Source organism: Manacus candei, unplaced genomic scaffold (assembly GCF_025592945.1).
Source record: "Manacus candei isolate 608988 ecotype Guabito, Panama unplaced genomic scaffold, ASM2559294v1 h1tg000056l, whole genome shotgun sequence".
Lineage (NCBI taxonomy): Eukaryota > Metazoa > Chordata > Aves > Passeriformes > Pipridae > Manacus > Manacus candei.
This window is the reverse complement of record NW_026138104.1, coordinates 10,076,724-10,094,391: the sequence shown is the minus strand read 5'-3', so window position 1 is coordinate 10,094,391 and position 17,668 is coordinate 10,076,724. Positions and strand designations below refer to the sequence as shown.

General features: G+C 40.5%; 1 protein-coding gene and 1 long non-coding RNA gene across 3 annotated transcripts in view; one reads left to right on the top strand and one right to left on the bottom strand.

Annotated features, from left to right (window-relative positions):
- ZEB1 (zinc finger E-box binding homeobox 1) overlaps positions 1–13,006 on the bottom strand; it is a 133,039-nt gene extending 120,033 nt beyond the window's left edge. The window contains exon 1 of the mRNA XM_051802309.1: positions 12,883–13,006. Within this exon, the coding sequence (XP_051658269.1) occupies positions 12,883–12,940 (58 nt within the window). The 5' untranslated portion in view covers positions 12,941–13,006. The remainder of the gene's footprint in view (positions 1–12,882) is intronic.
- Positions 12,392–16,222, top strand: LOC127477731 (uncharacterized). Of its 2 annotated transcripts, none has more exons than XR_007907015.1 (3): positions 12,392–12,709; positions 13,077–13,334; positions 13,441–16,222. It is a non-coding gene; the product is annotated as an uncharacterized LOC127477731 (long non-coding RNA). The 2 variants fall into 2 exon arrangements; XR_007907014.1 differs by having other exon boundaries at positions 13,077–13,165; positions 13,441–16,221.
- The last annotated feature ends 1,446 nt before the right edge of the window (positions 16,223–17,668 follow it).

Here is a 17,668-nt window from a genome sequence, read left to right as displayed (position 1 = left end):
CCCACTGTTGGAGATAGTTAACTAAGCTTTAGTTTTATCACCAGCTTCCTTCCTAAGCAGCCACAGTCTTCAGCACCATAAAAAGCTCATATGATCATAGAAACAATTCTGAACTACATAATAAAAATGCATGTAAAGTGAATTGATACTGCCGTAAGGGAGCAGCATCTGGGGAGCTCTGTGATATAATCAGTCTCAAAATCATTCTCAGTTGTTTCCTTTTTCTTGGGGGGACATGCAGAGCTGGCAGACTTTATTGGAGGAGAGAAAGGGAGAACAACTTTTTAGGAACGGTTTTTGCTTAAGGCAAATCAATGCAAGAGTGTGGGGAAAAGTTGGTTTGTAAAGTAGGGCTAAAAGGAGATCCTCAAGGGATGTCAACCTTACAGCAAATACCCTACATGTCCAGAACAGTCACAATGAGATCTGGCAGTGGTTAACAGAATGAAAAAAAAAAAACCAAAAAAACACAAAGCTTGTTCAAACAGTATTCCCATTTTATTTATTAAAAGTTTTAATTTGTACATTTTGCTACTAAAGCATAGTTTTGTGGAGTCCACTTAGGTTGTATCCACAGTGACGTATTGAACAGATTTCAACAGTGAGACAGATATTTAAGGCTTTTCTTTACAATTAAGCATTTTAGGACAAGTTTTGCATGTTTTAACATGGAAATGTTAAATTCATTTATACTCTATATAACAAATTGTTTTTATGCTGAATTGTCAGTTAAATTTGGAAGCTAACATGTATCTGAAGTTGCCTTCATTTCCTGAGCAGATGCAATCCAGGAAGATCTTCCACTTAGCACAAATTAATGTAGTATACCTCTCTTTTTTAGTGGGGAGAGTACCTTTTAGAACTTGAATGCCACAAAAACAAGCTAACAAAAAAGTCTTTTTGAAAGTTATAACTAGAAGTTGGAAGTGCACAAGTAGCCACTACTACTTATGGACACAAACTGTAGACAATTGAGAGGGTTTTTTAAACACCAGATTCTTACAGTGGGTAAGAACAGCTGTCAAAAAAACTTAAAAGGATTCATAGTTATTTTTCCTGCTACTGTGCTTCTGCACACAGACTCGTGTGTTTGTTTGATCCAACTCTCTACAGCTTTATATTTTATATCTTCCTCCAACATCTGGATTCCCTCTGTTTCAGTCAACCATGTTTCTGGCCCAATTTCCTTCAAATCTGTATTAGTACATCTTCCAAAAGACTTAATAAACCTAACACTCCTGCAGGGGAGATTATGTAATCCTATAACTAAGCAAAACACTTGAAATAAAAAAATTGAAAAGAAAGAAAAAACCACACACACCTGCACGATGAAAATGAAACTGAGCCATCATGCTGTTACTCCCTTCCTTCCCCACACATATGCAGCAATCAGGAATAGCAAGCAGTACATCACCCATTTAGCTCATCAGTATTTTCCTGCTAGAAGAATCTTTATTACTCTGTAAAGCAAATAGGAATACTTCTGACAGTTGTAAAAAAAAAAAGTTTATTTTACATCAATTAACATGATCATAAGCCAAAGGCTACTCTCCATCTCCCCAGTACAGATATCCTCATTGCAGGTTTGTCATTTTTTGCTTTAGAACCGAGTCATTTTATTGTATGCAAAAAGCCCCAGGCACTTTGTACAGCCCATTACTCTTTGCTGCCCACATTCAGATGGCTAATCTGCTATCAGCCAGAAGCTTGACAGACAAAAGGAAAAGGCAGGAAAACAGCACATGCAGTTGCACATGCGCACACCCTCTTCAGCTACAAACTGTTTTGACAGTAGACCCAAGAATGAACAAGACACACATTTGATTGACAGTCCTACTTAACACTTCTGTGGCTGAAGGAAGACGCACAAGATCTTTCAAGGTAGACAGGCTGGGGAAATATTTAAAGTTAAAAAAGCTTAATTAGGATGCCCATTTAAGGTACACTAAGGCACAAACCTGGAAGACTTTACTCAGTAAGCAAGCAACTTGGAACTTGAAAAGTCAAACATATTTTTGTTCTGAGAATTTGCTACACAAGACCTTCAAAATGCTTAAAAATATTGTCAAAAGTTAGAAAAATGAAAAAAAGGCTAAATAGGTAACTGTAAACTATTAGAACAAGACATTTGGCAAGTAATCAATTTCAGCACTTCTGTTTTCTTACCTGCTCAGAAAACAACTCAGACCTTTTAGAAAAGTTGTATTTTGCCTATATGCCAAACTGTTGTGACACATACATATGCAAAAAGAAAATACAGTGAAATGATTTGCACACCATACTGCAACAAGGAGCTTTTTAATTACTTTTCTCAAGTGCTTGACATAAACAAATTGAGAAGGCTTGCAACTTCATACCAAAATAAAGAAGACACTCGTGTTTCCTGGAGTTCTTAACTACCTTACTTATTTTGTTTCTGAAGGAAAGCACCTTAGCACTGTCACAGGCAGTACTGGCAAAAATATTTTTTAAGCATCAGATCTACACACAACAGTTTTCATCAAATATCTTGTAAAAATTTTCTGTCAGGATTATAAACCTCTGTTGCATGTCATGGTTTTTGTTCAAGTCTATTTGTGACCTTTAGAGCTGGAAAGACAAAATTCCCCTTGTGTGAACTGGCTTACCTCACAGAAGCAAAGTCTGCCACTAGTTTTAGTCATTCACATGCTGAGGTAAAAACCTGGCTCATCTTTTTAAGGTGCCTGCCTCCATCATGTAACTACCACATCAGCTATGCAGGCTGATCCCTGAAGGTGTGATTAATCAGGTGGTGAAAAACATAGAACTATGGCACATTATACTGTGTTATGTGTCACTGGAACTATTTCCCTTTTCTATGCCACAACTACCAATTCAATTTTGTTTCTCATTTCTAAGTTATTCCACTTTTGTCCAGAAAGCGCTTCCCAGCATTTTGATTGCAATGTAGAACCAATTCTATCCACTATTGCTCTAAGTCATACTTAGGGTTCCAAGAACACAGTAGGTCTGTCCATTTCAAATATGGAAAAAGTACAAAGTAAGCCTTACCATGAAGGGCAGGAGTTGTCACAACAGTCTGTTCCATAGAATTAGTCTTGGTGGTTTTAGTATCCTTACAACACTGTTATGAACAATAGTTTACCTTGTGTTATTACAAGGAGCATTCAAGCAAGTATAATATATCCGATAATTTAATCTAACTACACATATAGAGATATACATTATGTCTGCAACACAAATATCTATTGCAATTGCAAACACACTTTCAGTAGCTAGAATGTATTAAAATAGGTTGTTATAACAAATTGCCAAAATCTGCTACTATCTAAAGTTTAAAGTTGGCAAGAATATTGCTTTTTTGTTGCCTTTGAGACCTGGAAGTTCTGAAATCCCCCACTGAGTCTTGTCCGGCAGGACAAGTTACTTCTCCTGTGGCAGTCTGCAGCACCTCCTCAAAAACAGCACCATTCCCAAGTATTCTGCAACCTTATCTTCTTCTCCCACATGTACAAGGTAAGCAGGAAAAAAAACCCTACATTTGCATATGTAATTATGGTGTAGCTCAGCAGTGAGCAAAAAATTACTGGAAGTTGAGAACAGATATGCCCGATGACCACACCTTAGTTTTTCAAATGAAAATGCTTTGCAAGGAAGGGGAAGGGACAGCAGCAGGGAAGGAAGCCAGTCATTACAGCTCCAAATCTGCTTCAAAGTCCTTATTCACCACCTCATGCTCTTTGTGGGGCCAACTGTACCTAGGTCCTTCCTGTGAACAATAACACAAGAATGAATCCAGTAGTATGTAACTACTTCTATTTTGCCTCACTTTATCAAATAGTTTTACCAGGAATACTAGGAAGAAAAAAAAAAAAAGCTACGGAAAGACAAAGAAAACGGGATGGAAGACTAAAGAGTCCAGTTCAGGACTTCACATGACTTACAGTAGATAGTTTACAGGAACTTAGGAGAAATAATAAAATGGACTAAAAGGCATGAAAAAGGAAAATCTGATGCATACCTGAAAGCTACACAAGGCAGAAATTCCTCAAGACATTAAGAAAGACTGTTTAAAGATAAGTGTATTTCAGCAACAGGACAACTCATCTTTTGGACACGAAGAAAAATTACGTTAGATCAGGGAAGGGAAAAGGTGTTAGGAAAACAAACAAACAAAAAATACAACCTGCTTCTTTATGTCAAATCTGCCAGTTTAGCAAAAAGCAACTTAATCCCTGTAATTAAGGTCTGATTTTTCTGTTCCTTGGTTTGCCCTTTTTCAGATGGAATAGATTTCCCCAGGCCTTTTTTAAAATCATACCACATTTGTGGTGTTTTGTAATTTCATTTTGCTTTCTCCCATATACATGCTGTGGACAGATGTCTGCAAAATGGAACAGAAAACTGCCCTCAGTGTCTGTCAGTTGTCTATCAAAGAGAATTTGAAAAGGGATGTTTGCTGAAATAACGAAAACATTACATATCACAATAACTGAAGGTATTCCCAGCATCACTGGCCCAACCAGCATTTGATCCTAACAAGGACAGGCACACTAGTTCATAGGTAAAAATACTCTACCACATCAGACTCTCTTAACCCCTTTACTTCAAGTGTTGTCCATGAAAGTTACTCTCAGGCTCATGGTGAAAGGCCAGGTTTATAATCCATTTACCTCCAATGCTCTTGCCAGCCCCTTCAGCGTTCCTGATCTAACGCTTGACCTATGAGAAGCTAAAGAACAGAGAAGGTTGCAGAAAGAAAGATATCTGCATGAAATAAAACAAATAGAAGAAGTACAGAATACTATGCAGTTAGTTAAGGAACAGTTGTTTCTTTTCCTTCTGATACACAAGTGATTTTACACGTCCTTTCATTGAACAAGGACTGCTACTCATACTCACAGATGCTAACTGAACAGGATGGAATGTCATCTCAGCACAGCCCAGAATTTCTCCTTTTTTTTTTACTCTCTCTTCTCAGCCATAATTGAGCACCCCAACACATCCGGAAGGATACATTCATCATTAGACATGTTCGTTTGCTTGACATAGTTCTCCAAAAATAGGATCAGTGGAACACATTGAAGACAGAGCAACGAGGAAGATGCTACCAAACAGAAAGCAAACATTTGTAAAGGAAGCAATAAAGGATGCCAGTTTTCAGGCTTTAACCTTTGGGTGACAGCAGCTGTTAACCAAACTGCTTTGAAACAACAGGGGTAAAGTCCTCACATCAAGGAGATTGTGACAGCTGGAAATGACAGCTGAAAAGGAGAGAACTGAAACAGGTTGCTTTTCAAACTTCTCAAAAATGAGAAAGCATATTTTTAGTTAACTTCTGTTGCTCTGAAAAAGAATGTTAAAATAAAAGATACAGTTACCTTACAGTAATGGCATCTGAGAAAATCACAGAGTGAGGCACAGTAAAAAAAGCCTTCTTTTTTCCCTATTATCCCTTCTGGGAACAAATATTACAAGTCTAAGGAAACCTGGCTAATATGTTCAGCATTAATCAACTGAAACATCTGAATCACTACCTAGCTGCTCCACACATAAATATACAAACTTAGCAAGTTTCTTCTTTCCACTCTATCATCACCTATCCTCCTAACATGTGAATGTAAGCTGCCAGGTACTCACAGGAGGAATTGGATGTATAGGCCAAGATAAAGGAAGAGAAGGCTCAGGACATATATTTTTACTGCCTGAAAGGTGCTTACATACTGTGATGATGGGGGTAGTATTTTTCTCAGGAGTACTGAGGTTTATAAAGCTATGCTGCATTTAACTGTAGTCAGTATTTTAACCATCAAGTCTCACTCCTCTTGACTGGGCTTCCCATTTTCCTTGACTGTCCTACAGAAATATTACTTATCTACACAAGAAAGGAAAAAATGGGTTATTAAATAAACAAACTGTGGCTCAATACAATAGGAAAACTGAAAATAACTCTAATCTTTCTTTAAAGGAGGAGGTCATGCAAAGATTAAAAAGCTACAACTGTGAATGGTTTTTTAAAATACCAAACTTCTGTTACTCTTTCCAACAACTTAAAAATAAGATGCTAGGAACTGGACAACTAGAAAAGCAAACCAAGACTGAGAAACACACAAGCACGTGATAATTAGCTCAAGAAATCAACTCAATCAGAATATTAGAGGCAGTGGCTTATAAGAGGTTTAAAAACCTTACCAACATAACATGGAAGCAGAAAGCATTACAAAAACATACACACATGAACCCCTCTATACAATTCAGTAACAATTCCAGTACTTAGAGGCATCACTCAACCAGCTGAGGTCAAAGCTATTTACCACTGTGATATTCTCAGCCAGCAACCAAATGCCACTCCCTTGAAGGCCACCAAGGTGGACCAGAAAGCAGGTATGAGCCCTTGAGTGAGAAGCAAACTACTCCCTTGTCCATTCCATCCTCCCTCCTTCCCCACACATGTTCTTTGCCTTGCCCGTGCACTGCTCATACACACAGCCCTCTGCTCTTCATGCTGTGCTTGGAGGTTTGTTCATTTTTTATTTTTTACTTTTAATTACTAAATACTTAAAACAGCATTTCCCTCCACAAGAAAGAATCCCTATCAAAACTGATCTATTGCAGCACCTCATGACTGGAGCTAACCACACATCTTCACTAAATGAAGATACCAGAATACTCTTCACACCCACCTTGCCTCATGCTGCCCAGGCCCTCCAGGCAGCAGCATCACCCACCTGCACCCACAGCCACTTCCCACATGACTCCACCTGTGACAAGCAGCTGTCATGCTAAAAAAGCTAGACTTGCATGTGTTTGTCCCAGTCAAGTAGACTTACCAGGCCAGACACTTACAAGTTTCTGGGAATTTTTTTTTTTTTTTTTTAAAGGAGGACTTATGCTTTTTTATTTACCTAGCATTTTCAAGTATTAGAAATACCAGTCACATACTGAGACTCTTCTTTAGTCACTACTGTCACAACAAAGCCAACATCTGATTAAATCATCTCTGCCCAGATGTTAAACCCCAAGAAAACAGTCCCCTTAACATCCTCCACATAGCAGTATATATGTTGATGTTAACTGCAGGTCTTAAGCTAATTCCCTCCTAATGTGTTTCACTTTTATCTATCCTCACATAATTGAATTTAAGATTTGGGAATACAGAAAGACACCAGAAGACAAAATTCTACTTCTCTGGCACATCATTACATCAACATTGACTATGAAAACAGGAAACATCACCAGAGAAGACACTATCTTAATACCATCTAAAAATGACTAAACACAGAATTGAATTTTGTATCTTGCCACTTGTTTGCTGAAAGTACAAATACTTCAATACAACAAATATGAAAGAACTTAAACACTTAAGCTGAAAGGAATAGTAACTGCTAAATGATAAAATTGCTCTTTCCCTTTAAGGCTCTAGATCAAGCTAAATGCGAGGGTAGTCCTGAGAATTAAAAATGGACTGAGACTCAGTCTTGCTATGGACTTCCTGTGCGACCTTGGGTAAGTCACTTGAGAATTCAGTTCTCAAAAATAACAGGCCTATTATAGCTGCCAGAACGAAGGACCAATGTTTCTGAGACCACAGATTAAAGTCAGGGTCCTGCTTACTTGCCCAAAAAAAAGAAGATCCTACCTGGTGTGAGTCCTTTGGAAAGATGTGCGTAACAACCACCAAAACTTCAGGAATATTGATACTTAGTTGCTGAAAGTTTATCTGGAACTGTACTTTGAAATACAGTATGAAAGCCTACATAAAACCAGAATTATTTTAATTTTTCAACCTCTTTTTTTGTGTGAAACCTATAACAAATAGAATCTATCTCCAGAGATGCAGTTTGTACTGTTAAACATTGGTTTTACAGTCAACAAAGGACATCATATTCCAACCAGTTTGCAATGCCAATGAATTAGAGCTTTTGAAATGACTACAAACAGATAATAAGTTGAAAGCAATAAGCTTATATTTTTGGTACATAATAATGACTGAATTTAGAAATAGGGATTCTTAAGAGCCATTCAGTCAGATACTGTAGTTGCAGCAGTTTCTCTGCAATACAGAGCAGCTGCTCAAAAATCAGTTAAAAAACCAAACAAGCAAAAAACTGCAATCCAAGTTTCATGGAAGTTAGTTTTATGTCTATAACATAATAATATAGAGTGCCACAAATATTAAAAGTGTCTGACATCCTTCGCCAGCATCTTAAACCCTATTAAAAATCTGTTTCCACATGAAGAAAGGCATTACAGTCATATTTTGACTACAGAATACGCCAGCCTCTCCCCTCACCACCAGAAAACTTCTATAAGAAGAAATGACAGGTTAATACCACAACCTGAGTCCCAGTGGGGAAGGAGGCAGGGGACAAGTGTAGAACCCCTTCCCCCTGCACCACCAACAGATGAGCTCACACACAGCAGGAGCTAACCAAAGTCAGTAACACCAGTTAACAGGGCCTGTAATGAAGCCCAAAGTCCACAAAAAGACTCGGTGAGAAGAGGTATCTGGTATAACAGAAAATATTCAACAGAAAATTTGGACTGTGTTCAAAGAAGTCAAATCCTCAGACTTTTAACTCAAATATTTAATTTCAATGACTTGAAATTAAATATTTGGGAAGACCATGTCAGAAGGACAGTTTCATCTCCTTGCTACTTTTCATCAACCTCTTCAGCAGCACACTTACAGAGTCCTACAAGCAGGGAAAACTGTTTCAGGCAACTAGTCATCTTAAAAAAACCTGCCTCAGGTAGTTAATTGCCTTAAAATACTCTACTTCACAACTGTTAAAATAACAAGCACTGACTACTAAGAGAAAAATGAAGACATAATGACCTTTTAAAGAGTCTTTCCATCATACTTCAGTAGTTAACATTAAAACAGAAGTATTATTTGTTTATATGAGAGAAGATTTCCCTGGACTCAAACAGTTAATTCAGTTGTCCATGTAGACCTGTTCACTGTGCCTGGAATTTTAACTCGGGTTACATTCCACAAATCCCAAATTGCAAATTTAAATTAATGCTACAGTGAAAACATGATACCTAGTCAAAAAGAAAGGCAAGGGGGCAAGAGAAGACAAAAAGGAATGTATCCCAAGCGTCACTAACACCTGACATCCTGCCAGTAGTTAACACCTTGGAGCTAACAGAAATACACCATGCTTTTGCCTTGTTCAAAGGCACTTAAGATCTCCTTACAGTCCTTAGCTTTGTAACAAAACTTTATATGAAATTGTTATCTAATAGAAACAAAAAGAAAGGAGATCCAACTGTAAAGCAACTGAAACAGCACTCTAACAAGTCAATCTACATAACCTTTTAACAATGATCTCACTGTTACCAGGGGGTAAAAAAACCCAGAAATTAAAAAAGCTGGCTCATACACTCTCCTCTCATATACCTGACAGCATGCAGAACTTACTCAGATTCATACAGTCTTCCTTTTGCTATTAAATATGCATCTGAAAACCTGAATGCATACTCATATTATTTTCAGAACACCTACATAGAAGGTGAACATCTTTTTAACCCTCTAGTAAGGAAAGTTTCAAATATTGTGCTTTTTTAATTTGTGTCACAGCATTGCTGAAGAACGGGATGTTTTGCTGTTTAATAAGAGCTAAGACAATCCTATAATGTATGAGAGAATCTAAGAAAGGAACTAATCCTCACCCTGCAAACCAACTCGGAATGAGAAAACTTTTGCTGAATCTATTTGAAACCTACAAAGAAGTCACATGGCACGGCTATGCAGATGACTAGCCAAAAAAAGAAATAAATAAAATAAACCCTCTTTTCTCCTTTTCGTTTCTCTATCAAAAGAAGGAGAGAACGGGAAGAAGCCGACAGAAATAGGGAATCCCGAGCAGCACTACGTTTCTGCTTTATCATATGGTCTCAACACTTTGTTAACTCCTTGACCATAGCAGATGTTTTTGTGTATTGGCCAAAACTAAGGACAATGACACAGGATAGTTTTCTTCAGGTAGGAAGTGCCAGATTTCCTGGTAAGTGAAGGTTTTAATGACAGGGCCAATCGCCTCTTTTGCTGATCTCCTGTAGGGGCCAATAAACAAGGTAGAAAAGGAACCAGTTCTAGAGGTAAGAAGATAAGACTGTCTTTCCAGCCAGAGTTAATGCACCAGGATGGCTCCCAAACAGAGAGAAAAAGCCGGGGGGAGGGGAAAGAAAAAAACACAAACCCCAAAACAACAACCAAGCCTCCACAACAAAAGTTTACAGTACAAGAATAGTCGTGTTAAGTTTAACACTAGATAAACAGAAGAAAAGTTTACAGTATAATAACTCGATGCCATAGCCCAGTATTATTAACTAGCATACTGGAAGTGCAATCTCTCTTTAATAATCACATATTCTGTGGGAAAGCACAGCATAATTTTGTGCTTTTACTTTTTATACTACAGACAAACCCATTGCTGATGCATCTCCTCTATGCTCATTTCTCATGAACATATGATACTCACCTGTAAGAACCAAGTGCGTTTAGACTCCTAGGGGAAAAAAAGTCTCATACCTATTTATTTTAAAGGTTAAAGGGTTAACATTTTTCTAGCCTTTTTCTTTAATAAATATTTGCAAGTCAAAAATAAACCCGCTGCTGAGAAATCTCTATTAACCAGAAGCTATTAGCTAACTGAGCCTGATGCTTCAATGCACAGTGACTTAAGTTGGTTTTAATTCCTAAAAAAAAAGGAACCAAAACCAGCCTAAAGCAAGACACACTACATTCTACATTGCAGAACTAGTTGATAAAGACTCAGAGGTTTTTTTTAAATAAAATGAGTGCAGAAACGAGGTCCAAAAGTGATGAAGATGAAAGATACCTGGAATGATATCGCATCTTATACACCTTTTGTTTTCTGAGTGATACACGCTGCAGACAAAACATTTTGTGCTAAACAGCCTTAAATCTGGTTTTCTAATATTAAGCACAAAGGAAAAACACTGACAGCAAGCGTGGTAAATAAATCCCTCCCTTGAGAACGAAAGCAGCAGACAGGAGGGGGCTGACACGCATGCAGGAGAAAACTAAACACCATCTTTTTTTTTCTACCTGCACAAGTTGCCATTTGCTGCAGCAATCAAGAATCCCTTTTCCCCGTTGATTTCAAAAGCTAGGTTTTCAGAAAATTTCTCTCGCAAGTCATCTGTTGATAGGCTCTAGGAGTATTATATTCATATCACTGGATCTTTAAGAGAAAAATCCATTTTCTTTCCTGTTCAGGTAAACATGTTTACAGCTCCTGCACAGACACTGGGTGGTTCAGACTCACATGTCACACACATGTCGTCAGCAACAAGAAAAGCCCCTTTCTCTGATCATCCACATTTTTAATAAGGTAAAGAGAAAAGCACTTTCCAAACTTACCTTTAGCACAACCAAATCATGAGCTAAATATAAATATTTACACAAGGACAAGGAATTAATAACATGAGCGTGCAAACAAAAATACTTGCTAGAAAACGCACACAGAAAAAAATAAGAAAACCCTTTTAAGTTCAACGCAACCAAACCAACCCGTTAGCCCCTGGAAAGGCCGTCATTTATCACCGTTACGCCCCGAACAGTCAGGATTAGAGAGGTGAAGCACCGATCGTGACTCTGATCTATTTCAGAGACCATTCACTGCGTATGAAAACATCTCAGATCGCAGGCAAAGCCTTCCTATTTGTGACCCTGCACAGGAAATGCCACATGAAACCTAAAATTGCCAAGGAGGGTTACAAAATCTCCTGCTTTACATCCTACTGCGAAGAGTCGTGCTACGAGGACCGAACTACTTCTCCATTTTCCAGAAAATAAGTAGAGTGGATGTTACGAGCGTTTATTCCCCCCGCCGTGTACCTTCCCAATGCATCTTAAAGTAACACACGTACCAAAAAGGGGGGGGAACCACCACCCCACAGCAGCCCTTAAGTCTGAAATGTAAATGTAATTCCTTATATAGACTGCAGCAGCTGGTCACACACGCACGGAGAGCGGAGAGCGGGGGCCCCCGGCCAAACCGTTACCACCCATTATTATACAAACAGGTACCTCCGAAGACAAGAGGGGAAGAAACTTCGCCGCCCGGGCGCAGCCCTCCCTCCCTGCCTGCCTTGCCCACGGCCCCGGCGGGGCGGCCGCGGGGCGCTGCGGGGACCAACTCTCGGCGGGGCGGAGAGGCGGGAGCGGGCGGGGGGGCGCCGGCCCAGGGCGGCCGCGCTGCCCCCGCGCGAATCGCTGCCCGGGGCGGCGGCGGAGCCTCCCCCGTGTGTGTGCTCCCCGCCGGGGCTGCCCCCGGCGTGCCCCCACCGCCGCCCCGCAGCGAGGAGCCGGCCGCTGCCCCGGCGAGGGGGGCACTCCGGCGGGCGGCACGGGCGCTGCCGGGCGGGCGGCGGGGCGATCCCCGCCCGCGGGGCCGGGGGGAGGCGCGGGGGAGGCCCCGCTCCGCCGGGGCAGCGCGCAGGTAACAAGTTTCGGAGTTGGGGCTGGCGCGGCCGGGCGGGCGGAGGGCGCTCCCCCGGCGCTCCCCGCGGGGCTCCCCGTCCCCACCCGGGCCGGAGGGCGGCGGCGCGGCCGGGGGGCCCCGATCCCGCTGCCGGCGGCGGGGCGGGCGCGGGGCGTGCGGGGGAAGCGGCGTGTAACGGTCCCGGACAGCGGCGGAGTGCGGAGGCACCGCTAGGCGGAGGAGGGAGGCGGCGGCGAGGGAGGCTCCAGGTAGCGGATATAACGGTGCGGAGGGAGCCGCGCTCCCGGCGGAGCCGCGGCGGGGGGAATTACTTTGGCGCTCGCCCGCCCGCCCGACCTCCCCCCTGCGCGCTCGGGACGGCCGTGCCCGGCCCCCGCCCCGGCCCCGCCACCGCCCCGGCGCTGCCCCGCGGGTGACTGACCGTTGTTGCGGCGCGGGTTCGGCTGCTTCCTGCGCTTACACCTGGGGCCATCCGCCATGATCCGCTCGCTGGTGTCTAAATGCTCCAGTCACCTCCTCCCCCGCCCGCCCCCCTCCCTCCCTCCCTCCCCTCCCCCCCGGACCTGGTTTACGACACTGGGTGGTTTTACTTTTACATCACCTTCCTACACCTAGTGCTCGCCCGGAACCTTGTTGCCAGGGGTGACCGGGCGCTTTACGGCAGCGCGTTTGAACGGCGGCGGGGGAAAAAGTTGCGCCCGCAGGTACCGGGGGCGGCGGCACCGCCCGGGCGGGCCCGGGCACACCGACCCCCGGCCGGGGCAGCGGGGGGGATCCCCGCCGGGCGTCGGTGGGCGCCAGCCCACGGAGGGGGGTTCCCGCGGGGGAGCATCGCCGCGCTGACGGACCGGCCCGCCCCGGGAGCGCCTCCAGGTGCGACCCCCGCAGCGCCCCCAGGTGCGGCGGGGCCGGGCCGGGCGGGGCTGTGCCCGTCACCTGGAGGGGCTGGTTCGGCGGTGACGGGCGTCCTGCGTTACAGCTCCAATGGAGAGACAAACAGCTGGACGAGAGTGACGCTGTTCTTGCTGAACCTGCCGTTCTTGCGCTTTCCTGAGTCATACTTCCCGCTTTCGCGGAGGAGAAGAGGTATAAAATTCTATGCCTCTAAAAAAAATAATAAAGGGAAAGGAGCAAATAATTAATGGAAGACCTCCTTTGGGCGTAATAAACTTATTAAATGTATTAAAAATTAAAGCATTATCGCCAAACGCTTGTGCTATTTATTAACTCTTGCTTTTCGCTTCAGGCAATAAAATAATTTAGTGAGTTTGTTTCTAGGCTTCCTTATTTCTCTCCTTTTTTTTTCCCTCCTTATCCTAGGATGATTCTGTAGAAACTGAAATTCTGTGCTTCTTGGGAATTCTTTTATCTAAACAGATGAAATTTCAGTGCAAGTGTTTCTGTTAATGGGATACTTTCAATAAGAAATTGATACACTGCAGAACTTGAGGTCTTTAGCTATTCTACATCATTTCCACATGCTGTATGTTCACATTCTGTAACATATCACCTCATTTCATGGAAACAGCATAGCGTGTCTCCAGAAAAGGAACAATTGAACACTGCCAGTTTGTGGGCATACCTTGCATCCCCTAAAAGCCAGTACAATCAGAAGTGCTTAGAAAAGAAGTATTGCTCTAAAGTGGAGGCAGAATTAGGTAAAGATCCAAAGGGATATTTTCCAAATTAATCGTACCAGCAAAAGTGTACAAGAGTACACATGAGTGTACAAGTTTTCACATGAAAACATTTTTGCAGGTAAAAATCATTTGTTGGGTATCTCTAAAAAAAATTGGTAAATTTAGGTGTATTGTTTTTACATATGTATCTTTACTCAGTGTTGGTTGGCTGCTGACCTCAGCATTTTAATAAGGATCTACCTGAGAGTCATTAAAAAAGGTTAACAAATCAAACAATACCACATGTTCGATGGACTAATAGAAGTCATTTAAAAGCATTAGGAACCCCAAATACAAGGATAGGTAAGAACTGTGACATGAAACCAACTGCAAGATAAAAGTGAAACTTGTCAGCAAGATTTTGAGTGAATGGATTGCAAGGTTTAGGGCAGAATTTTGTTGGTACTTCAACCTCCTTGCTTGTCAAGTTTTTGTGCAGAAGATACCTGTCACTGTGAAACTGCAAATGAGGGCTTAAGGTGCTTCAGAATTCTTGGATACTTTTTATCATTCAGTGGATGAATTTAAGCAAAATATCATGTACAGGTTTTCATACTAAGTTTTTGGTTCCTTAAAATTAGTCATGGTTTTAGAAGGTAGTTGCAAATAAAAAATAATCTACAAATATATTTGTAGATTTGTAAGAATATTCCCCTGCATGCCCCCACAAAATTCCAGGCCCTCTTTAAGCAACTTTGAAGACCTTATTTGCTTTGAGTTTTGTCACTTTCCACTTCTGGATAAGAATGCTTGTATCTTCATTTTTGAGCAATTTCTGAGCAGAATGAAGAAAGAAATCATCTCCTGGTGTTTGTTTTGCTCTTTTTGCAATAGCCATAGTGTCTGTTTGAGCACTAGTCTCTTGAGATTTCCAAGCAGCTGGGAGAAACTAGTGACAACTCCTGCTGGCCATTAGTTTCTGAAGAGCAGAACTGAAACTGGCAGGAGCCTTGGTAGCTCTATGCTGCTATAGTTTTGATAAATGAGAAGAGAAAACCAAAGCAATCTTTGTATATGTTATCTTTCATACCAAGGAGGTCTAGAAACCAAAAAAACAGAGGATAGTGTTTTGCATCAAGTTATTGATGACCCCAATCACTATTCATTGTGAAAGGTGTCTCATTCACAACTTGTAAATAGATGTGTGGATAGGTTGCTTTTTTGGTTTTTAAACTTTGATATGTTTAATCCAAGCAACTGGGCGCTTCACATCTTAGTATACGAAGTTCTCATTATTTAATGTGCTGAATTAAGGATGCAACCACTCACAAACAATTTTGACCTAATACTTTCTTCTAATCCTGGATGCAAACACACTAGTTAAAATTCTTGCTATTTTTGTCATGTTCTGCAGTGTAGGAACACATTGTATATGTAGTTTAAACTGGTTTGTGCTGCAAGAGTGGAAAATCCTATTTTTCTTTATGGTGCACATGTTTCAATCTGACTTTTCAGCCAAGGATGCAGACATTAATTAATGTATTCTTTGGAAAATCTTAGCAAAGCAGTATGTTTCTTCATCCTCCTAAATGTGGTAATCTTGAGAAGATGTCTCTTTAAAAGAGGAGTTCTGATACAGTGGTTATCCATGATAATTAGATGGTTTCTAGTAATCTGTATGGGAATTTAGGCAACCTAAATAGCTATATTGTAGTTGAAACCTGAGATTGCATAGCTGCAGTACTTCACTCTTTTTGAAATTTATTTCCATTGTCTGAAGATAGGAATTAAAATACTTCCATAGTCACACTGTTGTAAGGATGTTCAAAAACTAACTAATGACTCTTATAGACAGCTTTTCCTGTTTTAAAAATGCTCATGTATGTTGTGTTATGATTTATGATCTCTTAAGTATGTATCATTAAATAAAAGCAATCAGTCCTCTGTTCGTATGCGTACTCCTCATTCATGTTCATGAAATGCAGTTTCACATCCTATCTTGAATATTGTAGATTTAATGGTGTTCATTTAGTTTAATGAATTTAGAATTACAGTGGCAAATGACTCAGTATATTGTTTCTTGTTTCATTTCTAGTTTGTGGAGATTCTTTTTTTCTTTTTTTTTTCTGATTTCCATTAGCGAAACTCTATTTTCAATTCTATGTATTTCTTGGAATGTCAGTTCCTAAAATTTATTTTCCAATTGATTATTTTTTCTTTTAGGTTTTTTTTAAATACGTTTTCACTCCTCTATAGAAACTGTAGTTGGAAGATTTACCGGGAGAACAATGACACAGAAATACGCAGCTTGACTGCAGCTAGCTGAGGAACTGATCTTGAATAAAATGTTGATTTTAGAGATATCAATATACAAGTTTAGTGCCCTTTCAGATGGTTTTCCAGTTTCTGTTTAAGCTTCCAAATGAATCTAATCCATATTGAAGGTGTACCCTGGGATGCTGTACAGTCTCAAAAAATAGTAAATCTGCTTGAAATTGGCACATTCGCTTGGAGCACAGTTTGTAAATATTTATCAAGAGAAATTATCTTTTTTCACTTTCCTCATCTTATAATCTTGGTTTCTGTTTCTGTACTTTACCAAGAATTTATTTGTTAATTTAAAGCTTGAGGCTATGAAGTCTAATAAATTGTCATGTCTCGCACAATTTGAGAAGACTGTACCTGCTTGAAAGATGTAAGTTTAAGGATGTAAACTACCATAAGGCATCAATATGTACATAGCTATAGATAGCTACAATGACTTGCATATATGCAATTGACTTTTCTAACATCTTCCTTGTTAAGAAAAAGTGTTTGTGAAGGTCACAAAGGCCTTCAAATCCATTTTGTTTCTCTTGCTCTCTTTTTGCCCTACTTGTTGCATACTGCTTTTCTCTTGAAAGCAATTAACCTGTGCTGATACCTGTGTCAGGTTGGTGTGCTGTATAAAATAAACGTACTAAAACATAACAAGGACCTACAGTTCCATTTTTATGCTAATTTTAACTTTCAGTGTGATCTCTGTTTCAGAGCCTTCACACATGCAAAAAATTATTTGAGAAAAGGAAAAAACTTGAAAAGGTCATTTCACATTCTTCATCCAAAAGACAAATCTTGCGTATTCAAAATGGAATTGGAATGCAGATTTGGGTATAAGTGGTGGATAGCAAGCAGTTGTGATTTTTTTGTTTGTTTGTTTTTAAAATACCCGAAACTTTAGCTGAGAACGTCTACTGTAATATTTTATTTTCTGCCACTGGATGCAGTAGCAAAATGCTGTATCAAAATACTACTTTTTGTTTTAAATTTCATCTGAATTTGTGACTGATCAAATTACCCTTGTAGTGCAGTTAGATTACCCAGCTTTATTAGTAGCACGTTTTCCATTTATCTTTGTTTATGATGACTCTGCATAAGTGTTCTTATCCTTTATATTATCTAATTAAACACTAATGGATTGTGAATACTTTCCCATAGGGTTCATGTTTGTTTCCTTCTGTAATTTCCACTCTATTTCTGATTTGGTTCTGCTCACCAGCCCCCTTGCTGTTTGCTGTCTCACAGTTTTGTGCAATTGCTCATTTGGCT